Source organism: Prorops nasuta, unplaced genomic scaffold, assembly GCF_024137725.1.
Source record: "Prorops nasuta isolate Cenicafe-Biocafe unplaced genomic scaffold, Cenicafe_Pnas_1.2 PNAS00003, whole genome shotgun sequence".
Taxonomy (NCBI): Eukaryota; Metazoa; Arthropoda; class Insecta; order Hymenoptera; family Bethylidae; genus Prorops; species Prorops nasuta.
The window spans coordinates 11,132,733-11,155,250 of NW_027116800.1; the positions used below are offsets into that span (position 1 = coordinate 11,132,733).

General features: G+C 33.6%; 6 protein-coding genes and 1 long non-coding RNA gene across 19 annotated transcripts; 4 read left to right on the forward strand and 3 right to left on the reverse strand.

Moving 5' to 3' along the window:
- Positions 1 to 1,421: 1,421 nt before the first annotated feature.
- LOC136785775 (tetratricopeptide repeat protein 5-like) lies at positions 1,422 to 3,898 on the reverse strand. Of its 2 annotated transcripts, XM_066747030.1 has the most exons (9): positions 3,761 to 3,898; positions 3,536 to 3,673; positions 3,019 to 3,369; positions 2,700 to 2,942; positions 2,577 to 2,630; positions 2,269 to 2,454; positions 2,031 to 2,203; positions 1,813 to 1,957; positions 1,422 to 1,741 (listed from the first exon to the last, which is right to left on the reverse strand). In XM_066747030.1, the coding sequence occupies exons 2-9, from the start codon at positions 3,617 to 3,619 to the stop codon at positions 1,622 to 1,624; spliced, it is 1,356 nt and encodes a 451-aa protein (XP_066603127.1). In that variant the 5' UTR covers positions 3,620 to 3,673; positions 3,761 to 3,898; the 3' UTR covers positions 1,422 to 1,621. The 2 variants fall into 2 exon arrangements, with proteins under 2 accessions (XP_066603127.1, XP_066603128.1); XM_066747031.1 differs by lacking the exon at positions 1,422 to 1,741 and having other exon boundaries at positions 1,837 to 1,973.
- Positions 3,899 to 4,304: 406 nt separating this feature from the next.
- Positions 4,305 to 6,008, forward strand: LOC136785778 (WD repeat-containing protein WRAP73-like). Its single transcript, XM_066747036.1, has 3 exons — positions 4,305 to 4,491; positions 4,564 to 4,746; positions 5,817 to 6,008. Exons 1-3 carry the CDS (start codon positions 4,321 to 4,323, stop codon positions 6,006 to 6,008), a joined length of 546 nt encoding a protein of 181 aa, XP_066603133.1. The 5' UTR covers positions 4,305 to 4,320.
- A 38-nt stretch (positions 6,009 to 6,046) lies between these two features.
- On the reverse strand, positions 6,047 to 14,648 carry Elp2 (elongator complex protein 2). The gene is given in 12 exon segments (XM_066745511.1): positions 6,047 to 7,202; positions 7,273 to 8,486; positions 10,466 to 10,766; positions 10,837 to 11,065; positions 11,131 to 11,488; positions 11,537 to 11,872; positions 11,943 to 12,101; positions 12,234 to 12,482; positions 12,566 to 13,003; positions 13,120 to 13,551; positions 13,628 to 13,839; positions 13,903 to 14,648. Coding segments are annotated over 12 exon segments (5,199 nt in total). The 5' UTR covers positions 14,018 to 14,648.
- On the forward strand, positions 8,512 to 10,542 carry LOC136785776 (WD repeat-containing protein WRAP73-like). Of its 4 annotated transcripts, none has more exons than XM_066747034.1 (5): positions 8,512 to 8,694; positions 9,340 to 9,609; positions 9,682 to 9,838; positions 9,925 to 10,134; positions 10,211 to 10,542. In XM_066747034.1, exons 2-5 carry the CDS (start codon positions 9,346 to 9,348, stop codon positions 10,408 to 10,410), a joined length of 831 nt encoding a protein of 276 aa, XP_066603131.1. In that variant the 5' UTR covers positions 8,512 to 8,694; positions 9,340 to 9,345; the 3' UTR covers positions 10,411 to 10,542. The 4 variants fall into 4 exon arrangements, with proteins under 4 accessions (XP_066603131.1, XP_066603129.1, XP_066603132.1 ...); XM_066747032.1 differs by lacking the exon at positions 8,512 to 8,694 and adding an exon at positions 8,709 to 9,256; XM_066747035.1 differs by lacking the exon at positions 8,512 to 8,694 and adding an exon at positions 8,710 to 9,270.
- A 204-nt stretch (positions 14,649 to 14,852) lies between the features above and the next one.
- On the forward strand, positions 14,853 to 17,514 carry LOC136785980 (uncharacterized). 7 transcript variants are annotated; one of them, XM_066747376.1, is made up of 5 exons: positions 14,853 to 15,181; positions 15,376 to 15,607; positions 15,698 to 16,486; positions 16,548 to 17,111; positions 17,180 to 17,514. In XM_066747376.1, the coding sequence occupies exons 3-5, from the start codon at positions 16,207 to 16,209 to the stop codon at positions 17,512 to 17,514; spliced, it is 1,179 nt and encodes a 392-aa protein (XP_066603473.1). In that variant the 5' UTR covers positions 14,853 to 15,181; positions 15,376 to 15,607; positions 15,698 to 16,206. The 7 variants fall into 7 exon arrangements, with proteins under 7 accessions (XP_066603473.1, XP_066603478.1, XP_066603476.1 ...); XM_066747381.1 differs by having other exon boundaries at positions 16,240 to 16,486; XM_066747379.1 differs by lacking the exon at positions 15,376 to 15,607 and having other exon boundaries at positions 16,240 to 16,486.
- Positions 17,515 to 18,724: 1,210 nt separating this feature from the next.
- LOC136785979 (odorant receptor 82a-like) lies at positions 18,725 to 20,646 on the reverse strand. 3 transcript variants are annotated; one of them, XM_066747373.1, is made up of 9 exons: positions 20,450 to 20,646; positions 20,255 to 20,377; positions 20,080 to 20,197; positions 19,744 to 20,008; positions 19,505 to 19,630; positions 19,325 to 19,415; positions 19,115 to 19,251; positions 18,913 to 19,045; positions 18,725 to 18,848 (listed from the first exon to the last, which is right to left on the reverse strand). In XM_066747373.1, exons 1-9 carry the CDS (start codon positions 20,612 to 20,614, stop codon positions 18,798 to 18,800), a joined length of 1,209 nt encoding a protein of 402 aa, XP_066603470.1. In that variant the 5' UTR covers positions 20,615 to 20,646; the 3' UTR covers positions 18,725 to 18,797. The 3 variants fall into 3 exon arrangements, with proteins under 3 accessions (XP_066603470.1, XP_066603471.1, XP_066603469.1); XM_066747374.1 differs by having other exon boundaries at positions 18,754 to 19,045; positions 20,255 to 20,465; positions 20,546 to 20,646; XM_066747372.1 differs by having other exon boundaries at positions 18,754 to 19,045.
- On the forward strand, positions 20,421 to 22,456 carry LOC136785981 (uncharacterized). The gene is made up of 3 exons (XR_010824738.1): positions 20,421 to 20,547; positions 20,638 to 20,786; positions 22,364 to 22,456. It is a non-coding gene; the product is annotated as an uncharacterized lncRNA (long non-coding RNA).
- Positions 22,457 to 22,518: the final 62 nt, after the last annotated feature.

Sequence of the window (22,518 nt, forward strand, 5' to 3'; positions counted from 1 at the left end):
AATTGATCCGTCGACTCCGTCCGCCGACTTTTCAGTTAACTTCACTTCGCATATTACTTACAAAATTTCTATACTATACTATAGCAGACAAAGCAACGATTCAATTTCCCACAGTGTGTATGTCTCTCTCTCTCTCTCTCTCTCTCTTTCCTTCTTTCTTTCTATTTGATCTGATCGGTGATTAGTGTGAAAAAACGCCTTCTCTCTTATACTCTGTCTTATAACTAATTTATTTTTCATCTCCAACGACCTCAACCCCAAGCCCGTTGTTTTATCTTTTACTTTATTACTCTGTGTTAGGTATACTAATAGATATACAATTTCTTTATATATTTTATGATCACCTGATTCAACGGAGTATAAATATAAATAAGAAGATATAATAAAGATAAAATATCTTTTTATACTTATGTGTATTCTGTATCACAAACCAAACTACTTAACCTACCGCTGGTGATTGGACGCGTGGACATAGAACCTGATAGGACGTAAGGATTGTACGCGGAACACATGGATTTGCAAAAAAAATCGGTACAAACAATGGCAATAGTGACACTCCACCCTACTTGCCGTGTGTTACTTCATGTTAAACCAATTTGGTCAGTGATGTGTTTAGATGAGGGGGTTTTGAACCAATAAATAACATATATACATATACCAAAAAAATGTGTGTATGGGCCATTCTAGTCTAATATATACTTTTAATTATCTTATAAAGAAAATAAGATATAGAAAAAATATAACAAACAGAAATTGTTTGATTTTGAAGGGGACATGAGACTATGCCATTAATTTGACTTTGAAAGGTCATTTGCAGGTAAAACGAAGATCACTTTGAATTTTTTGAATGATATCCTTAAAGGTTTGATAACATGTTATTGTAACTTATCTAAAAAGCTTTCAAAACCCTTTTTTTTTCATTCCATCTAGTTGTTTATAAGATATTTGGATTTGAAATTATGAGTAAGTGAGCGATTATGCGTATGGTCCCGCGTACTACTTTATTAAAACTATTACGTAGTACAATTTCAAATTTTAATATCTTGCAAACAGCTGGATGGAGTTTTATAAATCATTAGTGTTTTAAAAACTTCTAAGATAAGCTACAAAAATGTTCAATAAAAAACAGAAGGCTCCACTTAAAAAACTCAAGACGACCTTCGGTTTATCTTCAAATGACTGCAAGGTCATATATTAATGTTACCATCTTATGTCTTCCCCAAAATCAAACAACTTTTGTTTGTAACATCTTTTCTAGAATTGAAATTTTCAGAGATATTTGCGTGATATATTTAAAAAGCTTACCCCATATATATATATATATATATACATATACTTGCTGTTTTATTACATGTAAAAACATTTATCTTTCAATAAAAATTTTTATTCATTTTTTTTAAAAGAGTAATCATTTATGAGAGACAGGGTGAAAAAACAGATTGCTGCTTTTTGAAATAGATGCACATAATATTTACTGTACAGTATTAAAGAGATTTTAATTAAAAACAAATCACTGAGATTATCTAACTAGTCTAAAAATTGGTATTTAACAAGAAAAGCTTGAATTATGATAAAGATCAGTGCATCAAATAAAAATTGATAGAGTATTACAATTGTATATTCAATTCGCTTTTTTTAATGTTTGTAATTTTGGACAAGCTTGCTGCTCTAGCCCTAATTTCTTTCCATTCACCACAAGAATTACAGGAGTTTCAACGCGTATCGATTTAAAGTCAAATGTCTAGAAATAAAATGACATAAATTATTGTTTGAAAACTATATCCATTTATTAATAAGAAATGATTTACTTACATTATCCACGTAAGAAAAACTATGATGACTAACGAATGGCTCCGGTATGGCAACGGAATCTCCTATCGTGACCCCCCTTCCTTTCGCTAAATTATAAACACTTACAACTATACAGGTTTTTCCCTCATCAACAATGCAAAAAACGCTAAAATATTGAATAACTATTTTAATCAGTAAAATTTATATTTTAGTCGAGAAAAAACATTTTTTCTACCTACAAGGGTACACAATCTGAATCTTGAATCCAGCATACTACTTTTCCAAATATAACTTTTTCAGTGTTATTTCCCACTACTAGATTATTAATAGGAGTGAGATCTAGTTTTACAGTTTTATCACCAGATGTATATGAGCCACCCTTGTATGGACCCATATGTTTAAGATCCAAAGCCTATAAATTTAAATTTCTTACCAATTATTGCATATTTTTTTAAATAACAAATACAAATGTAATACTTTGAGCATTTGGTGCAGTCTTTTTGCCTTTAATTTTCCGTAGCTACTAAATAAACTTTGAATATCCTTCAAATACTTGAGTAATTCATCATTTTTGTTCTTAACTCCCTCCCAAGTTGGATCTAATTGCATAGCTCTTTCAAATGAGTGCAATGCTAACTTATACTCTTCCTGGTACTTTAAAGCCTAATTGAAAGAAAAATTCAGAGAATGGAATATTTTCCATTAGCTCTAAACTAAAAAATATATATTTGTTGCATTGATATTTTTAATTCAATTTGCAATCAAACTATCTTATTAATACTTACAACTGCTTTATTATAAAATAAATCTGGATTACTCTTAGCTATTACATCTTTTTCCTAAAACAAAAATAAAAATTATGCTGCTGTAGAAAAGTTCTACAGTTCTCTTAATTCTAGTAAACTTACAGCTTGATTATATGCAGACATACAAAGACGCAAAGTAAGAGGGTTTTGAGATATTACAAAAAAGGAAGATAAATAAGCATTTCCTAATATCAGCCATGATGTACCATCAGAAGTATCAAGGCTAACAGCTTCCTTGGCATATTCAACCCCATCCTGAATGTTTTTTACACGTTGCTCAGTGGTCTCAGCATTTTCATGTCTAAGTATCATTGATATGTTACGTAATGAAACTTTATTCCTACCCTATAAAAAACTAAAAATTAATTTTTTTAGTAATATACAAAGCCAGTATATTTAACTCCTAATATAAAATTTATACATGTGGCAATGCTCCAATGAAACAATTTTTCGCCTGTTGAATATTATTATTTCTCCAATAGCATTCACCTAATTCATTCCAAGCTTCAATTAAGCTAGGTTCAAGTTTTATAGCTTTACTTAAAAGCTCCTCAGCTTGGGGATTGAATCGTTCAATAACATTAAAAGTTTTTCCTTTTAAATAATAATACATTGCCCTAGAACCATCAATTTCATAACCTTTATATTCGTCAAATTTGTTTAAAGTTTCTTTCATCCTTTCTTCAACTTCGCTAACTTTTTTTACAGCATCTTTAAGACAATGATTTTCAAAATAATGGTCCCTAAATAGGTATAAGGAATTCACTTTTTCCTGCAACAAGTATAATGTAATTATCATTTAATATTCTTTTATTTTTATTAATAATAAAATATGGAGCTGAATAATGAAAAAATTAATAAATTTTCGTGCTTTTTATGCTATTATTATTTTTGTACATATTTATGTTAGAAAAGTTAAACAAAAAAATAGTACAAACTGTCAAGGCCACAATAGGATCTTCTTTAACAACATTCAATGAATTTGCTCCAGCAACCACTTTGTCATCTATGATGGCAGACATTTCCCATAAATATAGGACAAAATTAATCAAACGAGTAGCATTTCAGATATATTTCTGTTAAAAAAAGATTTAATTTAAAATTTATTATTATGCTCTATTAAATATTCTAAAGTGTGTCATTGTGTCACTCTAAGATCTTACTTCAAGTAAATAACGCACAAGCTCCAAACATTGGATTGGAGTTGAATTAATCGAATATGGCGTTCACATACACACACTTATAAGCTAATACGCACATTCAATAACGGAATAACTGAATTGCACCCACGTTGCTTGCACTTCTAGTTAGTCTGTCTCGTCTACTTACACAATAAAAAATTGTGCATGTAAATCTATACATGCATGCACCAGCATGCACTGCCAGAAATGCCGTTTTAGTTTAGTATACTTTATGCATAAGTTAATTATGTATGTATATTATGTGTATATAAAATATACTAAACTAGAACGCCATATTTGGCGGTATGGCCGGTATATTGGCTGGTGGCACCCGTTGTTGTCTATTTTCCTAGGGGCCCAAGACTACTAACAGTACTTAGGCCCTGGACTGGCCCAGACCCAGGGCCCGCGTGGTGTACTGGTTTGGTGGGGATCAGATCCAACATTATTTGTTTAGCTCAGCTGATTTTTGTAAAATGAAAATAAAATGATATTGGTATTGTGCTTGTTATAAATGTGGTTATTATTGTAATAAAATTAAAATGTCAACATCCAATAAGGAGACGGAGAGTGAACTGTACAGAATAAATAATCAGTTATGTTGTTTCTCCCCAAATGGTCAATATTTTGCTTTAGCATTTGAAAAAAAATTGATTATAAAGACTCAAATATTTAATAATTTATATTGTCTGGATTTTAAAGAAATTATAGAGGCAAGTAAAAGTTTTATTAATTTTATTTTAATAAATAGTTAATAATAAATGATCAAATTAATGTTATTTCAGTGCTTAGAATGGGCTCCAAATTCAGAATTTATTTTATGTGCTAATATGAAAAATGCTGTTATTCAAGTATATTATCTTTCCTGCTTACAATGGAAATGTAGGCTTATAGAAGGTAGTAATGGCTTAACAAATGTAACTTGGTCTCCTGATAGTAACAGTTTTATAACCTTCGGGGACTTTAATGTAAGATATTCAATGTATCGGGTATATCAGCGATGATGCATATAACTTTAACCAGGTACTTTTGAGGTTGAATCGAGTCAAAAAGTCCTGTACAATTTTTCCGCAAAAATATTGTTGCCGAGATAATTAATTTTTAAATCAAAAAATCAGAACTTGAATTCAACAGAATAACTATTTTATTTTCACTTTAGTTGTGACACTTTTTTTTCAATAAACAAAGAATGCTTATATACTTCTTACCACTCTGTATCGTTATACGCACGAACATATACGATTACACCGATTATTAAATAATATTATCTCTTGACGTCTTACATTCTTGATCCGGATGTTGTATAAAATTTATTTTCTGCATATTTTTCACGGGATCCCTGAAGCACCTATTAAATTAAAAATAGGAACAATGATACCGCGTTATTTCAAGACCGATTTTAAAGTTATATTTTACCTTTTCAGTGATGTACCGTGTAAACTGTGTTCTATTTAGTAAGATAATAAGAACAAATATATTATATTTTAAAAGTAATTTTAAGAAGACGGATTTTTCGATTTTTGAAAATCTTACAGTTTTACTAGATAGAGCAGCTCATACGGGGTGTCACTGAAAAGGTAAAATAATTTGAAATTAGTCCTGAAATAACACGGTATTGTTGTCCAGAATTTGTAATTTAATAGATGCTGCAAGGGTCTCGTGAAAAATATGAAAAAAATAAATTTTATATAACAGCTGGATCAGGAATGTAAGACGTCAATAGGCAATATTAATTAAAGAATGGTGAAAAGTACGAAATCATTTCGTTTATTGAAATAGAACTATCAACGAAAGTAAAAGTAAAGTAGTTATTCCGTTGAATTCAAGCTGTGATTCTTTGATTTAAAAATGAATTATCTCAGAAACAATGCTTTTGCGGGAAAAATGATCCAAGGCTTTACGCGCGGGTCGGTTTACTCCTAAAAATATTTTTTTTAAGTTATATCCATCACCGCTGATACGCCCTGTTTACTGATATTTAATAGAGCAACACTTTCTTTACCATTATGTTGTAGAATTAAGAATTATGTTTTTGTAGATTCAAATATCTATATGGAATATGGAAAATCAAACAGTATCGTTTATCCAAAATCTCAAGTCATCTGTTAGTAATCAATTATACTTTAGTCCAAATGGTGAGAGATTAGCTATTATAACCACAGACAATGGACAGGATGCAGTAGAGATTTATAAAACTAGTAGCTTAAAGATAAGCAAGGTAAAAAAATAAATAAGTAAAAAAAGATAAACATATTTATTATCAAAAAATTATGAATTAAAAAGGTCATTGATGTAAATATTATAAATTTTTACAATATGGTCTGAGCCGCAACTAGCCAATTGTAGTATATTGGGTAAATGTTGAACTGGAGGTCGAAATGCAAGACGCTTTACAGTTTTATGGTGTGCTTTGGAAGTATTCAAAGTTAGACATACTTTTGCAACCAGGCAACTTTCATCTAAATTTAATGTCTGAATTTCAATTTGACCACTTTCAAATCCTATAACTAATATGTAAAAATTATTTAACTTTATTGGTGCAAATGCAACAGCGGTAATAGAAGTATTTTTAATATCTAAAATCAGTATTGGTGTCAATTTATCAACGTTTTCTATTTTTACACTCCATACACCTATTTTTCCATCACGAGATCCAGTAGCAAAAAATTGAGAATCATGAGTCCAAGCACAGCACCAGATTATTCTAGAATGTACTCTGCCTTTTTTAGGACTAGTTATTACTAATTTATATTCGTCATTATTTTCCTCAAAGAGTGACCACATTCTGTCTCTTGAACTTGAAATTAAATATTTTCCATTAGGTGAAAATGCTATTTGCGTAACTGTTAACTGATGAGATAACAATTTTTGCTTTATTCTCCATGTTTGTGTATCCCAGAGTATTATTGCTGCATGTTCTGGTGATGTTGACTTACACGCAGAAGCTAATAATAGTCCATCCAATCTTGCAGATAAAGCAAAAATTTCATAGCCATGCCCATAAAGCTTTTGTAGCTCTGGCCATAAAGTATTCTGCATTAAATCTTCTTCTGTTGGTGGAACATAATTTTTATAATCTAAGGATAGTCCTTGAGTATGCTTGATTATTTCATCATTGTCAAACACTGCTTTATTTGTTAATCCAAGGGCAGGAACTGTGGCTCCTTGACTTTGTATAGAATTAAAATCAGAAACGTCAGCTATTTGCATTAAATAAGATTTGAAAATATTTGGAGCAGTAAAAATCCGTATGACCTTTTCATCAGCACCAGAAGCAAACATATCAGGCTTTAAAATAGTTAAGCATGCCATGTCATATCCATGAATCTGGGGTCTGCCCATTTCATGCCATAATTCAGCTTTTCCATCTATCACAGGTGCATGAATTCTTGTAGTTTGATCAGTGCTGGCAGTAATCAAGAATCTGTGTAAAGAAAGCTGTAAGATTAATTGAAAACGATAAAGCCTCTAATTAATAAATATTAAATACCAACCTTCCTCTTGGATCCCAACATAGATCCACGACTTCTGAAAAATGACCAGTTGGAGTATATTTTGGAACCCAGATTATATCTTGGTCAATATACTGCCATAAGTGCAAAGAACCTTGATAACTGTGTCCCATTATAGATTGTCCATAAGGACCAAATTTGCACCCATAAAATCCTGCCGAGTTGCCACCAACATCCCCAACTCTTACAGTTTCTGTCCACATTTTTGAGGTAGGATCCAGCTCCCAAATTAGCATAGATTTGTCTAATGAGCCAGATAAAAGTTTCATAGATTTGTTCTGCTCTTTATTGGAATTATCTTTATAGTACCAATGTACACCATATACCCATCCCTCATGACCGCTAAGAACTGAATCCAGTGTCACATTATATAATACTTCATTCACTTTAAATAATTTCTTTTTCATTTCAAGTTCATCAAGTTTACTGTCCACATTTACTGCTATTTTCCATAAGCGTATCAAAGTGTCTTGTGAACCAGATGCTAGAAATATTTCTCTATTTGAATTGTTACAAAAATCCATACATCTAACCCAATCTTCATGACCAACCAACGTTTGGGTTTTTATAAATTTAATTTTATCTAAAGCTGATGACTTGCTACAGTATAATTCTATGCATGAATTTTCCAAAGCTACTGCAAGCAAAAGATCCTTGGTTTTTGAAAGGAATGTCAGGCAAGCTTCTGTAGTTAATTTTTTTTCAAATGTAAGTTCTTGAGAAAGCTTAATATCTCCACTTTTTTCTCTATACCATACTTTTATATCACCTTCGATAGATCCTGTGCACACTATAAGTTCAGGAAACTCATTTGATTTAATTGTAATATCATCACTAAGGTAAAGGTATGTGGTAATATTAATAGGATTATTAACTTCAATGACTGATTTAGACTGATAATCATCATTAATCTTGCTCCAAATAATACAGTAACCATCTATCGAGCTAGATAATATTTCTATTTCATTTGAATTTTTCGACTTTATCCATTGGACAAGACTGACGTTACTTTTATGTTGGTGAAGCGTCTGTAAAGTTTTACCGATTTTTTCACTGTGCGGGTCATATATAACCACAGCATTACATGCGGCATAGCAAATAAGACCGTTGTTACCCCAATCGGCAGTATGAGGCATGCGATTACACGCACAAGATATATAAGAAGTTATCATTGTTTTAAAAAATTTAATAATTACCTAAAGTTAATATTTATTTTAATGAATTATCAACATAACCGTATCATTCGTACCACGTGTGAATGGTATATCTTTACATCATCGCGACACACCAGTAGTCAGGGAACAGCTGATGAGGTTAAACCGAATGTTTACGGATATAGACGAGTATATACGATGTTAATCCCGTTTCGCTGCAGGATCGGATCAGTCGAATGCGCTGAATACGGTACGTGTACATCCAGTATTCGAAAAGTTCGAATTCATTCGATTGGATGACATTCAAAACACTGAATGCCTTAATGGTAGTATTCAGCAAAGACAACAGTTGCGGAACTGTTGTGTAATTCTTTTTAAACTTCTACTTCTATTGGATAGCATTGTAGGATCTAAGAGTAAGGCCCGGTCTTACAGGTCTCAATTAAATTAATTATGCTGTAATAAATGTCACGCGGAATATATGTAGAGTATTTCGTATGATATATTTTATGTTAAATATAATATAGCATAATTAATTTAATTGAGACCTGTAAGACCGGGCCTAATACCCAATAACATACATCGCCCCCTTCAACTGTTGTCTTTGCTGAATACTACCAATGCGTATGCATCTGTCACCTGATTCATCTGAACGGCGACTAAGTACTTGAAAAAATTGTAAACGGATACGCGATATGAGTTCAACATCAAACGACCTTCAGATTTTATAATTGTTATTTAAAATGATAAATATTAATTAAGATTTACTTCTACATTTTTGTCTATATCTTTTTCAAACGATATCGATGTGGGTAATTCAATTAGGGTACTAAATTGAAAAATTATATAAAAAAGATAATTTATTAATTTTAATTAAATTAAAATTTATTTTCAGAAACTGATGAGCGAAAATTTAACTAGTGTAGACGGAATTTGTTGGTCACCAAACAGCGAGTTGTTATGCATTTGGTGTTCTAGTAGTGGAGAGCCTAAATTAATGATTTATTCAGCTATTTCCGAAAAACATATTGTTACATACCAGCCACAGACAAATATAGAATATTTAAATAGCATACATGAATCTCTTACTGAATTGAAAGGTATCGATAATGTAAAATGGTCACCAAGTGCACAATTTCTTGCCATAACCGGATATAATGAAGTGGTAAGTGAAAACTTGCCGATTCCAAAACCCTTTCAAATATCATAAATAATTTTCCTCAAAACATCAAAACAGGTCACATTGCTCAATAATATCACTTGGAAACCTTTGCTAAGTTTATACCTTGATCCAGTAATTCGAGAAAATAATTTTTTAAATAAAGTTTATTTAGAGAAGACTGTAAATACTAATACTTCTAACGGAATTAATGTTATTTACAATAAACACGTGTGTAAGTAAATACTAACTATAGAATTTATATAATATTGTACATACAAATATTGAAGTGTTATTGAAATATAATTTTCATTAAATTAGTAGAAGAAGAGCACGATCGTCCGATAAGTATTCGAATTGGTAGAAAAAATCAAATTGATGTATTATCAGTAGCAACGACTGATATTCTCGAGTTTAGTCCTTGCGGTAGATATATCGCATTGAGACATGAAATTTATCCTACGACTTTGTGGATATGGGACATCGTTATGAATTCCGTTGACTACATTTTATTAGAGAGCCCCATTGTTGGTAAGTAATTATAAACGAGAGAACGATGGATTTATTAATAATTATAAAAAATACTTTTTATTGTGTATATTTGCAGGAGTAACGTGGAATCCGACACGAATTCATTTACTAATATTTTGCAAGTGTACCTATTTTTTTGAATGGACGCCGAATAAAGCTAAATGCGTGACGTCACCAAGAAATATTATAGTTTTGCAAGGACAATGGCATAAAGAAGGAGAAATGATAGCTCTCTCGGGATATGGCAAATCGGTCATTCATCGTATAACCGATTAGTGAATGTATTTTAATAAAAAGAATTTTCAACCAAAAGAAAATCGTAGAGTCACACTTCCTCCGTTTGTCTGTCGATGAATTTACGCATCCAATCTATGTCCGCTTTGTCGTAAATTTGCATAACTGCTGGTGCTGTGAATGTCCTCAAAATGCCTGTACTCATGCAGAATCCAAGGCATTGAGGTACCAGTGGAAGCTCGTGCGTATAAATACCTGTTATTATGCGTCCAGATAAACTTTGGCTGAAAGTTGGCTCGTGACTTTTAACAACAAAATCCCAAATTTCTATCGAGCCATTTATCTGTGCCAGTATTAATACCGTAGGTCGATAACTACCCCAGGCAACAGCTGTATACCTTTGAATAAAAATAATATTAATTAATATATCTGTAAAACTCAAATTAACCATGGACTTAAAACACAAACCTAATTTTAGACTTTTTCCAGATAACCGGTTCTTTATTGTTATCCTTCCAAACAGAAAAAATAGACCCTCCAACAGTAGCTACTAGTTCATTGATAAATTTAGATCTGACTACGTGTGTGACTGGTCCATTGTGGATACTTTTCATCCAATCCCAGCTACATGGTTCGATATTCAAAGCGACACCAGTTAGAAATTCGAATCCTTGCCATGTTATACAACCAAAATCACCTGGATAGAGTAAAGTGAAAAGAAGCAAGTTTTAATTTTTATAAAGAGTTTAGTTTTGAATTTACCATCGAGGGTACCGACTAGCATTTTCGGTTCCATTGTATAAGAAAGATCTTCAATAATTGGCTTGTAATACCTTCTTGTAGTAATATCTTTTTCCGATTTAACAAAAGGTTCAACTTGTACTTTTTCAAATTCGGGACGATACAAACTTAGTGTGGTTATAATAGCTCGTCGATCTTCCGAAGGATAATTGACTGTGAGCAAATAATGAGGTCCAAATAATCCGTTCAAGGCTTTAAATGGTGAAATGGATTCAGTCAATGCAGCAGGCTTCTTTATTTTTCCTCTTTTACCCTTCAGTCTATCATGAAAATCTTTCTTCGGTGGAGGTCTCCAACTTGAAATATTTTAAGAAATATCCTAAATGCAAAACCTCTTCTATAGCTGTGGAGAAGAATAAAGCAAAACCAACTTGAGATCCCAAAATGCAATAGTTCCTTCCTCGCTAGAGGTAGCAAATTGTTGGTAAAGTTGGTGAAATTCAAAATTCTCAGGAAGACACTCGAGTTTGCCACTTTTATTTAGCTGGTAATTTGAGGGCAGCCAAACTATTTGAGTAATTGCCCTTTTCTGACTATTTCTTAAGGACGACATTGCAGCGGGTCTGATGATTGATGATGGTGGTGTCTTTTGCATCCAGTTTGACAAACTCTCCATAATTCCCTTATATTGAGACTGAGCAGTAGTTCGCACCACTATGGACTCAACTTCCTCTATTTTGCCTGTGATGTCCCAAATGACTATCTATTCAAGTATTTTCATCTTTCGATAAAAAAATCCATCATGCGAAATAGTGTGAAATTAATAAACTCACTTGACCATTACAACACCCTCCAATGACGATATTTCCATCGAGAGGAGCAACTGTAACTGCGGTGACTTCTCGTGGACACTCCAGTATTAATTTAGGGGACAGTGGATCTGTAAAGGACCACACTAGGACAATATTATTATCCTTGCGTGCACAGGTGACCTAAAATGAAAACAGGTCTGTCAATCCAAATAAAAATTACTACCAATATGGAAAGCACAAAAATAAGTTTGAAATATTGAGAGTAAATGGAATTTTATAATAATAATTTCGGTTTCAGGTTTTACATTACACCTCGTCGTGAAATTTAGGCCCCGAGATCTGATCAGCTTTGGCATGTTGAGTATAGGCAGCTATAGCTATACCCGTCCATAAAGGATGCCAGCAGAGGTCATTAATGTCTTTATCCACGATTATTGAACCATCATGAAAACTCTGACGTTGCGCATAAGCTGGTATCACTGGTTTCTGCGTATCCTTTTCAGTGAGAACTAAATCTCGATAATCGTTCTTGTAAATATCCCATTTGGAATTGATCAAAGCCTATTTAAAGAAAATCGGAAGAATTGTTTAATAACATCGTCCAACAAGATTTAATTTATTCAGATTTCAAACACCATTTATACCTGATCGCATACATCATCAGTGTATGACTTCATACATATCTTGAGAGCTAAAATTTTTTCTGCCGGCATACTTTTGATTTTCATTGGCACATCGCTGAAGAAGTATTGCTCTTCTTGATCGGTGAAATATACAAATCTCGTTTGGACCTCGTTGGCCCTCGTTTCTGGCGAAACTTGCGTAGCTGTGTTTAACAATTTTCGATAAATAAGAGCAAGAAGATCATCGTATTCAAATGGTCCAATTTCTATATGTTCCTCCTCATCGTCCTCATGATAGCCTCGAAATCTCCTATATTCCGACAGGAACTGTGGCTTTTCATCCTTTGAAACCTCTTGCGTTTTTTTCTCTGTATCTTTTTCCACCTCCTCTTCCTCCTTAACTATAGCATCTTGATTTGACAATTCAAGATTTTCTAATTTTATCGGTTTTGCTATGACCTGTCGATAGAACGTGTTATTTTTACGCTTTATGTTGTTTAATTTTGTTAAATCGCATTATTAACCAAAATTATACTTATTCTACTTTCATTTAAAATGATTAGTATTTATCTTACTGGAATCTCTAGCAATTCTCTATTTTTGACAACTTGAAATGCTTCCATTTCCTCCGAGCTTCCTAGGTTAGTCCACTCGCCAATAGGTTTATAAATGGCTTTTCTTACACGGCTCTCGTTTTCCTTCCTCGTTTCCTGTATATGACGCTCCATAACTTCTTTTCCGGCTGGGTTTAAGCAAACGTAAAATTGGCCTTCGAAGACGGTGGATGGTGCGTACCCAATGAGGATTTTTGGTTCTGGATACTTTTCAATGGCATCTTTTACCGGTAGAAAGTCACTGCTCTCTGAATGTAGATCCATATTATCCTCTATTATATCCTTGCGAACATAGATCCACGGATATTCCGTCGTCACATCTTCGTCGATCACGCAGCCAACAATTTTTTGCGTCAGTGGCGAAAGATTCAGTCTGGCCACACCTTCGGCACCCTTAACAGCATTTTGTATTATATAAAGCAGGTGCTGGCACGGTTAGATTTAACGTATGAATTTTTATTATGCTGACCAGAAATATGGAGTAGCGGACCTCCCGTTCGGGTGGTTTCTCCTCCCCTTCAGTTATGCTCAGGAGTTGTTCAGGCGAATAACCAGAGGATGCGAAAGAGCCCAAATCAAAAATAGTTCTTCTTCTCTGATTCTCCTCACCTTCGGGGACTGGAGCATCGTGCGATATTCGAATTTTTATTTTTGCCTCTTTTTCCCAATCCTTTGGCTCTTCTAAAAATACGTGCATAATTTTATTGACGTTTTTTTAATTTTTTCTACATTAATCAAGGTTACCTTTAACACGCCATTCTGCGTAATACGTCTCTTCGGTCTCAAAATCATAATGAATCTCTTCATCCGCTTCAAAATCATTATGCTCATTGTCTGGATAATTGTCGCGATAATCCATCTTGTCAGTTTTATTGACCTAGCCTAATTCATGATAACTTATTTGCACAGGAGGAGAAGGGAAGAAGAGGGAGCTGTCTTAATTGAATTATCGATGTAAATTTGTAATTTAACTTTTTTGACTGGATGATGTTTGCCATGTTTGTGGTTTTATATTGCAGTAGTCTACCGATTCAATTGTTTCGTTAGGCGTATATACATACATACTACATACCCAGCCAGCATTATATACATAACACACCATACATGTAGTAAGTACAAAGCATTAATCGATATGCAAAATATTCAAAACACTTTTACTTTCATAAGCTATGTTTTCATTCAGAATTTAAAATGTCGTCACAATAAAATGGAGTTAGAGAGCGAAAGTGAACATACCACCAATTAAAATCTTCACGGTTAGACTTCAACAGTTTCTATATCTTAGTGGAATGCTTCTAAGGGTCTGGTCACACATGATCGTACCGGGTACGAGTGCACACAAGACTAAGCGAATAGATCGCTAAATCTGATACTTGTTTAATCAATGAAAGACTAGCCTAGCTATTAATAATCAATTAACTAGCACTAAGAACCAACAATTACTTCAGTTTTCAGTATATTTTTAGAAAGTTAGCTGAAAATTATTTTAATCCATCGAAGGCTTTAAGCCTATGTGTAAATTAAAAATAAAGTATGTACAAACTAAAGAAATACCGTGCTATGCAAATATTATTTATTTATAGGTTTATATGTGATAGACGATTTAAAACTACCGCGTTAAGCCCAATTTATACTATACAGCATTGGACCGGCACAGCACCGGACCGATTAGTTGATAGAAGGAGTATAGTGATACGTTTACGCTCCTTTATAACCAATAACTGCCAATAACTAAATAAATGTGTTGTGCCGTGCCGCATAGCATAGATAAATCTAGTTTAATTTAAAATCATAATATATTTGGAACATGACCTATTAAGGATGATATCCATATTATGGAAAAGAGAAGAAATCCAGCTTAATTCGTGATGGAGATAGCTCCATCCAGTTGGTTGACACTTGGATGGTAAACAATGAGAGAAAAGGCACGTGGTTGGAGCATGATAATATAATGTGGTTGATAACAAGGAAGAATCGTTACATTTTCTAGGAAATAGCTGTTCAATAGGGATTTGTCAAGCGCGTAAGTAGTATCATAAAACAGTCATTTCAATAAATAGACATTATTACGAAAAAAACAAACAAAATAAGAGTATTATAATAAAAAAAATTGTCACGAGCAAAGCATTTATTCCATGACTTAGAAGGAGGCTTATAGGCAATCGATCAAAATATACCAAAATTAACGATCTTGACGAAAAATAAACTATTTCTTAGGTTAGCAGTCACTACTCTATTTGCAAAAAAGTATTTAGTCGAATGTCGTGTCCGCCACGGGGAAAACAAACATTCAAAGCGACAGTTGAATTGCCCTTTCTGTGTCAGAGAAATTACTGTTTAAATTTTTTGAAGATAAGAATTAACTGTGTCATGTAGTGTTCAATTATCTGCTGTTGTTTTGATTTTGTGTGAAGAGATTTTCCAAAAAGAATAGATCTGGAGAAATTGGGTAACCAACAAATTGCGTTATATTTAACTTTTTTATTTAACCTGCTTTTTATACATCTCATTGTAGAAATATCTCATTGATACGTTACAGCCAATCTTTGATAAAAAATAATAAAATTGTATAAATCTTTACTGTGCAAATTTTTGCAAGTGGTGGTCAGTATCGGGAAAAGCAAAGTTGACTCAGTCAAGCGTAAAAGCCGAGGGGGAAGGGGAAGAGATAAAAACGCCATCGCCCGTGTTTTTAGGAATCGAGATCAATTCAAAGATAATTTCAAACCGATTGTTCATTGGCTGCGCTGATTATAACAACGTTAGCGTGTTTTTTAGTTTTACCTTTCCGCTGGAATATAATAGAAATATCAGTACGTTTACGCACGTGGCTTTCAGGCACCAGAGATCTTTGGCATTTGATTTTAAAACTGCCAGCTTTACAGCCTTGAAAACTTTAAAAACGATCTTGACAGCTTCCACAGTAAGAATTTATAGCCTCGCTGGTCAGTATCCTTAGAATCCAAGGATAGCAATTTCAACGAATTCGTGAGCTGTCCTTCCTCTCTTGTGTATACGAACAGTTCCAACACTACTTCATTCAAATTGATGGAGTTTGTTAAATTTTACATGGAATTTCAGGACTCCGAAAGAAACTTTAGTCAAAAGTTTGAAGTTATGAGTGAGATAGATGAAGATGAGTTATTAAACGAAACTCGTTACACCGACGTCAGAAGTACCGTGGATTCTGAAGAAGATATTGGTAAAGCTTCACCCAAGCCTATGGAGATGGCGCGCAAAGTGCAGAGAACTGATGTAGAGTTAACCAAAGTTAACGATGAAAACTCCTCTCACAACAGAGACTGGCCTGTTTCTAGGAACGTTGAAGGTATGCGAGCTGCGTGTAAATAATTTGTATAAACAATAATAATGGTATGCTGATTTTTTAGTTTTTAAGACTCCCAGAACAATGGAAAGAATAAAGATGAGTACACTGATAAGCACGAATAACAGCATTCAAAGGCGATCAGTCTACACTCGCAAGTGCAGATCAAATGCTGGTTTGAGCGAGGATTCTATGAGCCCAGATTCTCAGAAGGTTGAGAGTCTGTCGGGAAAAATGGAGAAACACACGAATTCCGTGAGAAGGGTCAGGTTTTCTGACAGTTTCGATGATGAGGCCTTTTATGAAGCACGAGATACTTTGGATGAGGTGCCGATAACCGAGACAAAATCTGAAGACAAATTTGAGAACGCACGAGAGGAAAGTGGTAACTCTAAGGAAACAATGAATTCGCAACAGGAAATAGGTTCATCGAGGGTTGTTATGGTATTAGTTGCAGAATCTACCAATACAGCTTCGCCATTAGAGGATTTGAAACCTTTGATAAGCTCGAGTCTGAAACGGTTGAATCTAGATGAATCGTCCATACATAACAAAGAAAATTCTAATAATAACGGGATTCTTTCAAGTGTCGTTAAGGCCGTTAGACATGCTTTTAAAAATTTGGCTGGTAAGTTCTTCAATTGTTAAAGTTTATGTTTAATTAGAAAAATAAGATTCTGACTGTTTCTTAAATAGGAGACAAGAGCCCAAAGTGCTTGAAGACGCAGCAAACAGTTCTCAGCACTCATATAAGTACAAATTCAACCCCGATTGTGAGTAGTTTGAGTAATAAACGCTCGAGGGACATCGAAACACAGGAAGTAGCAGCATGCAGTCCGATCGTCAAACGTTTACGAGCGTGGCCTAAAATTAGAGGGAGACCACCAATCTCCAGAATGAGACATGAGACTTTGACAACCTCTAGAGAGATTTCCTCCAACACACAAGGCATTAACCAGGGTTATTTAAAAGCGGACGATACCGTTTCGCCTATCCCGTCGGTAGCTCATAAATCAACTCAAACAAAATGAAGAATCAAAATTTTTACTGGTATCAATAACTATTTATTCATTACAACTGTTATTTATTTCAGTTATTTAAAATTCTATTCTAGTTAACTTTAATTATGTTAAGAAAAAGGCTTGTTAATTCATTTCTATTAAGAAAGTTTTATGAATAGACTCGTGTGTTTACAAACCATGTGATAGATGAATAAGGGTCTAGCCATGGGCGTATTCTCTTTGATTTTGTTAACTCCTCTGATTATATAAATTAAGTGACACATACAATTTGAAGCTGTGAAAACATCAAATGGCATGTACCCCATAGATGACCATGCTAGGTCCGAACTGAACTCGTTTTCCTTTGTTTGTAGCCTAGGTTGAACTTAAATAGCAATGTAAACGAGTTTGACTCAAGCCTAAAGTACGTATGCGTGACCAAACCTTAACAGGATCCCTCATACCGGCATTACAGAACAACATGCGTATCAACGATAAGGCGCTATTTTACGACCGTTTTGAAGCTCATAATACCATTCTAGTGATGATGCGAGTTGCTCTTTCTAGCAACATAGTCAAATTTTTAAAACACAAAAAATATTATTATTAAAAAAACATTAAAAAATTTGTATTTTTTTCCAAAAATTGGATTTTTTTTCTAGGAAGAATAGCTTGCGACGTCATAGAAATGCTATAATGAGATTTAAATCAGTCATCAAATAAGACATCGTTGTTATACGTTTTCGAATTATGATCTGTAGTATCGGTAGAAGGGATTGCGTTAACCCCCAATTCTATTTTAACCCCAGATTTTCACTACTCCATGAAAACATAACCATCGATTCTGTTTTCGAAAAATTTACGAAAGGAGTCTGTTTATCCAATTGCTCTCTATTTCTAATCTCGAAATCAGAAGCGATGAAAATCAGAGTATGTTTATACATTAGAAGAGGTCGATAATGAATGTAACTTAACACTAAAAACTTCATCTTTTGCTAAACATTAACTAGCTCCTGGACTTATTTATTTTTATAAACGTGTGATATTTTTAAGTTAAGCGAGAATTTTTACATTAAGTTACACAAAAGATTAACATTCTGGTTCTTGATTCAATGCTGTCTCGATATTTGTTATATTAAGAAAAATATAGATTTGGATCAGGCTTAAAAATATATTTGTTTGTTACAAATGGTAAAGTAACATTAAGAATCAGTTAAGTCAGTTCGACCAGATCTGATCAGCTACCTGAACTGAACTCATCAGGTTTGGTCAAATCGATCCTAAATTTGTACATCGTGTAGAAATTATTAGGTTTATTGCGTAGATTTTATTACTGTGAAGCATGACATGGCTGTACGAACGATCTAAAATTAGTAATATGATAATTAGGAGTTTTGAAGCAAGAATATTAATATAATTATTTCCTACCTTGGCGAAACTTTGATAGGATAAAGTATAAATTTTGCCAGCTGTTATTTCAGAAATTATATCACTCCTAAGCAATACAAATCGGAGTAAGACACGCGATCTCATCGATAAACAGTACCAGTTTGATTTAAATCTAAATAGACAATTAATTTAGTATGCTAATTTATGAATAGAGCGGAGGAAAAGTTTGTTAGTATCTTACATGCTTAATCGAAGATCCTCGCATCCGTCAAGGACCTGCTGTCCTTGCCAGGATTCGAAAAACAGTTGATAAAGCTGTCCGACCGTGAAAGTACTAAACCTGATTACTGAATGTGGCATACCACTGTATGTAATTACCTGATAATCATCAGCTATTATATTAATTGTTTCAAGAAAGGATTAATTTTATGTTTTGTTATTAAATAAACACCTGAAAACTAGTGAAACTTATTAGAAAGATGTTCGACACTTGAACCACAAGAAACGTTAGTGTAAAAGTGTCTTCCAAAAGACGAACGTTTCTAAAAATAATATAAGGCAAGAATTTTTTTTTTTAATTAATATTTCATACTAGTCGTATGATCAATATTCATTCGATAAATAAACTGACTCTATAGCGTTACTGTGTTTACGTATCCCTTCCATGATTATCATATACGACCTATCTTCCTTTATATTTGGATACAAATTAATGTTATCCTCGAAACTGTCATCAGCGCAATGCTGTAATTGGTACCTGGTTAATAATTAGAACAAAATAAATAAATAAATAGAATAATAAAAAATAGAAAAATTAGAAAAATATCGGTAATTATTTCGGGGACAAAGATTGAAACGAGAAGAATTTACCCAGCGATTTTAAAAAGTCCTTGAGTGTGCTGAACGCTTATTATATAAATTCCCATTGTGGCTGTCATAATTAATATATGAATAAATATTGCTGGATAAACGTGGGCTGCTATAAGATAGAAATACTTGTGCTCATCGATGCCATTGAAAAGAACGTTTACTGGTAAACATTCGTATCCAAAAGAGAAGTTTCCTTTTAAGAGTCCAACCAGAGCTGGGTAAGCTGTTACGAAAGTCACTGCGGATGTGAAAATCATTAATCCCACTGTAAATGTATCAAAAGAATTAATTAATCAAAAAGATTTTATTAAAAAATTTCGTTTAAAAACAATTTACATATATAGATATAAAATTGCTTCTTGCCCGAAGCCACGGCATCTTTCAGTATTTGTCGTTCTTTTTCATCGTTAATCGTGCTCCAATCGTCGTACATTTTAATAAAAATTTTCTTTACCTATAATGAAGCATAACTTGACAAACGTGTTGTAAAAATCTTAGAGTCTTAACAAACATTATCTCTCGACGAATGTGTGGTTATGTGCCTTGTCAGAATAGTAATCATAGTGAGGATTGGTGGCAAATTTTCAAGCAACACCATTGGTTCTTTGTCGAAGCTGTCGAGGATCCTGGTAATCTGCATTTATTTAATCGACAGAAAATGGTGAACTTTAAAACTCGAAGAGTCTTAACTGTTAAAGATAATTACCGCACCAATGTAGAGGCTGTAGCAGAAAATAATGCAGAATGCTAAATGAACATTCACTTCCGATTGCAACTGGAATGGCCAAAGACCAAAACTTACGAGTAAAATTCTATTAAAAGCGTACAATTTTTTGAAAAACTCGTCGTGCATGCGCCTTTTATATTTCATTTTAAAAATTTTATTTTTTACAGAAGTGCACAGTACGAAATTGAGTAAGGAGAAAAAAAGAGGATGTATATATAAGAAGAACAAGTGGATTATGATGTTGTAACGTATAACCTGACGTTTGCATAATGACTGTATATACGATGGGAAGGTAAAACGCGCAGAAAGCAGATCGGTAATTCCCTTTTTACACTTTGCGTCAACTTGACGGGCTAAAATTTTCCTATCAACCGGAGTTTCTATCAAGCTATCACGTCGGGAGAGTCTTTAAAAATTTATTCCAATCATAGAACGTCGGCGCCGTTTCGTGTGCATCATGCATGCACGTGTACTCGTTTATGCACCTACACTACTTATTAAAACTCGAGACCAATTTCAAAGCAGACATCTTCATCATCACTCTGAATTTAAAATTAAGCACAGCGCGGCAGTTTGGGGCTTCTACGAAGATCAACGATTCCGTTGAGCAAAGTTATTCCTCGTAAAATTTTAATTATGTGGCAACCATTAATTAACTATTCATTAGACATAGACAACAAATTCATTGAAATTATAATACTAATACAGATTAAAATTTCACTTTAATATTATTGAAGGAAATAATTTATTTGTTCTTTAGCTTTTGAAGTAGAATATTTAATTACCAGGGATTATAATGAGTTTGTACAGGAAGTTTCTTTTGTCTTCGAGTACGTCAAGTACACACTAAAGATTCTCATGATCGATTGTGTTTAACACGCTTGATTTATCAAAGGAGAATCGCTTTTCGACCAGTCCTTGCAATACAGTGGAGTTTATACAATGGACATGTTGATATTTTTCCTGGAAACAATAAGTAGGATTGTCCACTATTATCTTTAGAGGAACAGACTTTTAAAAATTTGTGAACAAATTAAAACGGTGGGCGCGGTCAATTATTGTAATTCTCACGTCTGTCGATGTAAATTTACATGGGGCTGCAAAAGAATAATTTAATAATTATATAATACTGCAAAATATTGTTCAATTGAAATTGTCAATTTGCGCAAAGACAACTGTGTGCGTGGAATGCAAAGTTGCTCACGACCATCGTTGTAATGTTTAAACAAAATTTGTACAACACACTTTTCTTTTTGTTACCTGAATCTATAAACAGAAAATCATAAGAGAGAGAAGAAATTGATATTTAATTTGAATAATTTCGAGCAGCCTTAGTGTTGTCATGGTTGAGCGCTGAAGTTGTAGCGGAGGAAGAAAGAAATCATGATCCGGTGGTGAGAAAGAGAAAAGTAGATCGAGAAAGGTAAAAAGGGGAGGGGAGGAGAAAACCAAGTATTCTTCGGCAAGTGCTGCACGGAGATAGGTGCGTTCACCAAAGTGGCTTTCACATTCTCCATTATAAATTTTCTGTATTTTCTACCAAGTGTTTCCCTGGTCCTTTTCGGCCACTCGTTAAAACCAATAAATCCTAAATCCTTCCTCAACTTTTCTCACCAATCGATCCTTGGTTTATCGTCGTTACCCAATCTCGCGGAGTAATATACTTGGAGTTATTGCTTGTGATCCAGTTGTCAAGTGGACACGCGGAACGGATCAAATTTACATGTAAATGGTATGCACACTATATAGCACTCGATCCTATAGTGAAGTGGTGCTCCTAAAATAATGGTGTATCAAGTTTCACATTGCAGTATGGAGGATTGAATTGCTATAAAATAACATAGAGTTTAATAAAATAAAGTTGTTAATTTTTTATTTTTTAAATTATTGCAGCGGACTCTAGGGATTGTCTGGTGGTTGTTGGGGGGTCTCGTGGTGCAAATCGTGGCTTACGATCCTAACGACGAGTCACTCGATGATATTCTGCTACCCGAGGGCCAGTTTGAGGCCTTTTATCTGAAAGGAAGCCAGGCAGACGAGCAGAACGC

What these genes read in the sequence shown, in the direction of transcription:
- LOC136785980 (XM_066747376.1), top strand. Translation starts at nt 16,207, where the DNA reads ATGGAGTTTGTTAAATTTTACATGGAATTTCAGGACTCCGAAAGAAAC. An exon ending in TGTTTCTAGGAACGTTGAAG is followed by an intron (nt 16,487 to 16,547) that starts GTATGCGAGCTG and finishes CTGATTTTTTAG; the next exon opens with TTTTTAAGACTCCCAGAACA. An exon ending in TGCTTTTAAAAATTTGGCTG is followed by an intron (nt 17,112 to 17,179) that starts GTAAGTTCTTCA and finishes TTTCTTAAATAG; the next exon opens with GAGACAAGAGCCCAAAGTGC.
- LOC136785775 (XM_066747030.1), bottom strand. Translation starts at nt 3,619, where the DNA reads ATGTCTGCCATCATAGATGACAAAGTGGTTGCTGGAGCAAATTCATTG. An exon ending in ATCCTATTGTGGCCTTGACA is followed by an intron (nt 3,370 to 3,535) that starts GTTTGTACTATT and finishes TACTTGTTGCAG; the next exon opens with GAAAAAGTGAATTCCTTATA. An exon ending in TCATTGGAGCATTGCCACAT is followed by an intron (nt 2,943 to 3,018) that starts GTATAAATTTTA and finishes AGTTTTTTATAG; the next exon opens with GGTAGGAATAAAGTTTCATT.
- LOC136785778 (XM_066747036.1), top strand. Translation starts at nt 4,321, where the DNA reads ATGTCAACATCCAATAAGGAGACGGAGAGTGAACTGTACAGAATAAAT. An exon ending in ATTTTAAAGAAATTATAGAG is followed by an intron (nt 4,492 to 4,563) that starts GCAAGTAAAAGT and finishes ATGTTATTTCAG; the next exon opens with TGCTTAGAATGGGCTCCAAA. An exon ending in TAACCTTCGGGGACTTTAAT is followed by an intron (nt 4,747 to 5,816) that starts GTAAGATATTCA and finishes ATGTTTTTGTAG; the next exon opens with ATTCAAATATCTATATGGAA.
- LOC136785776 (XM_066747032.1), top strand. An exon ending in TAACCGGATATAATGAAGTG is followed by an intron (nt 9,610 to 9,681) that starts GTAAGTGAAAAC and finishes ACATCAAAACAG; the next exon opens with GTCACATTGCTCAATAATAT. An exon ending in ATTAGAGAGCCCCATTGTTG is followed by an intron (nt 10,135 to 10,210) that starts GTAAGTAATTAT and finishes GTATATTTGCAG; the next exon opens with GAGTAACGTGGAATCCGACA.
- LOC136785979 (XM_066747372.1), bottom strand. Translation starts at nt 20,614, where the DNA reads ATGAAATATAAAAGGCGCATGCACGACGAGTTTTTCAAAAAATTGTAC. An exon ending in CACATTCGTCGAGAGATAAT is followed by an intron (nt 20,198 to 20,254) that starts GTTTGTTAAGAC and finishes GCTTCATTATAG; the next exon opens with GTAAAGAAAATTTTTATTAA. An exon ending in AAACACAGTAACGCTATAGA is followed by an intron (nt 19,416 to 19,504) that starts GTCAGTTTATTT and finishes TATTATTTTTAG; the next exon opens with AAACGTTCGTCTTTTGGAAG.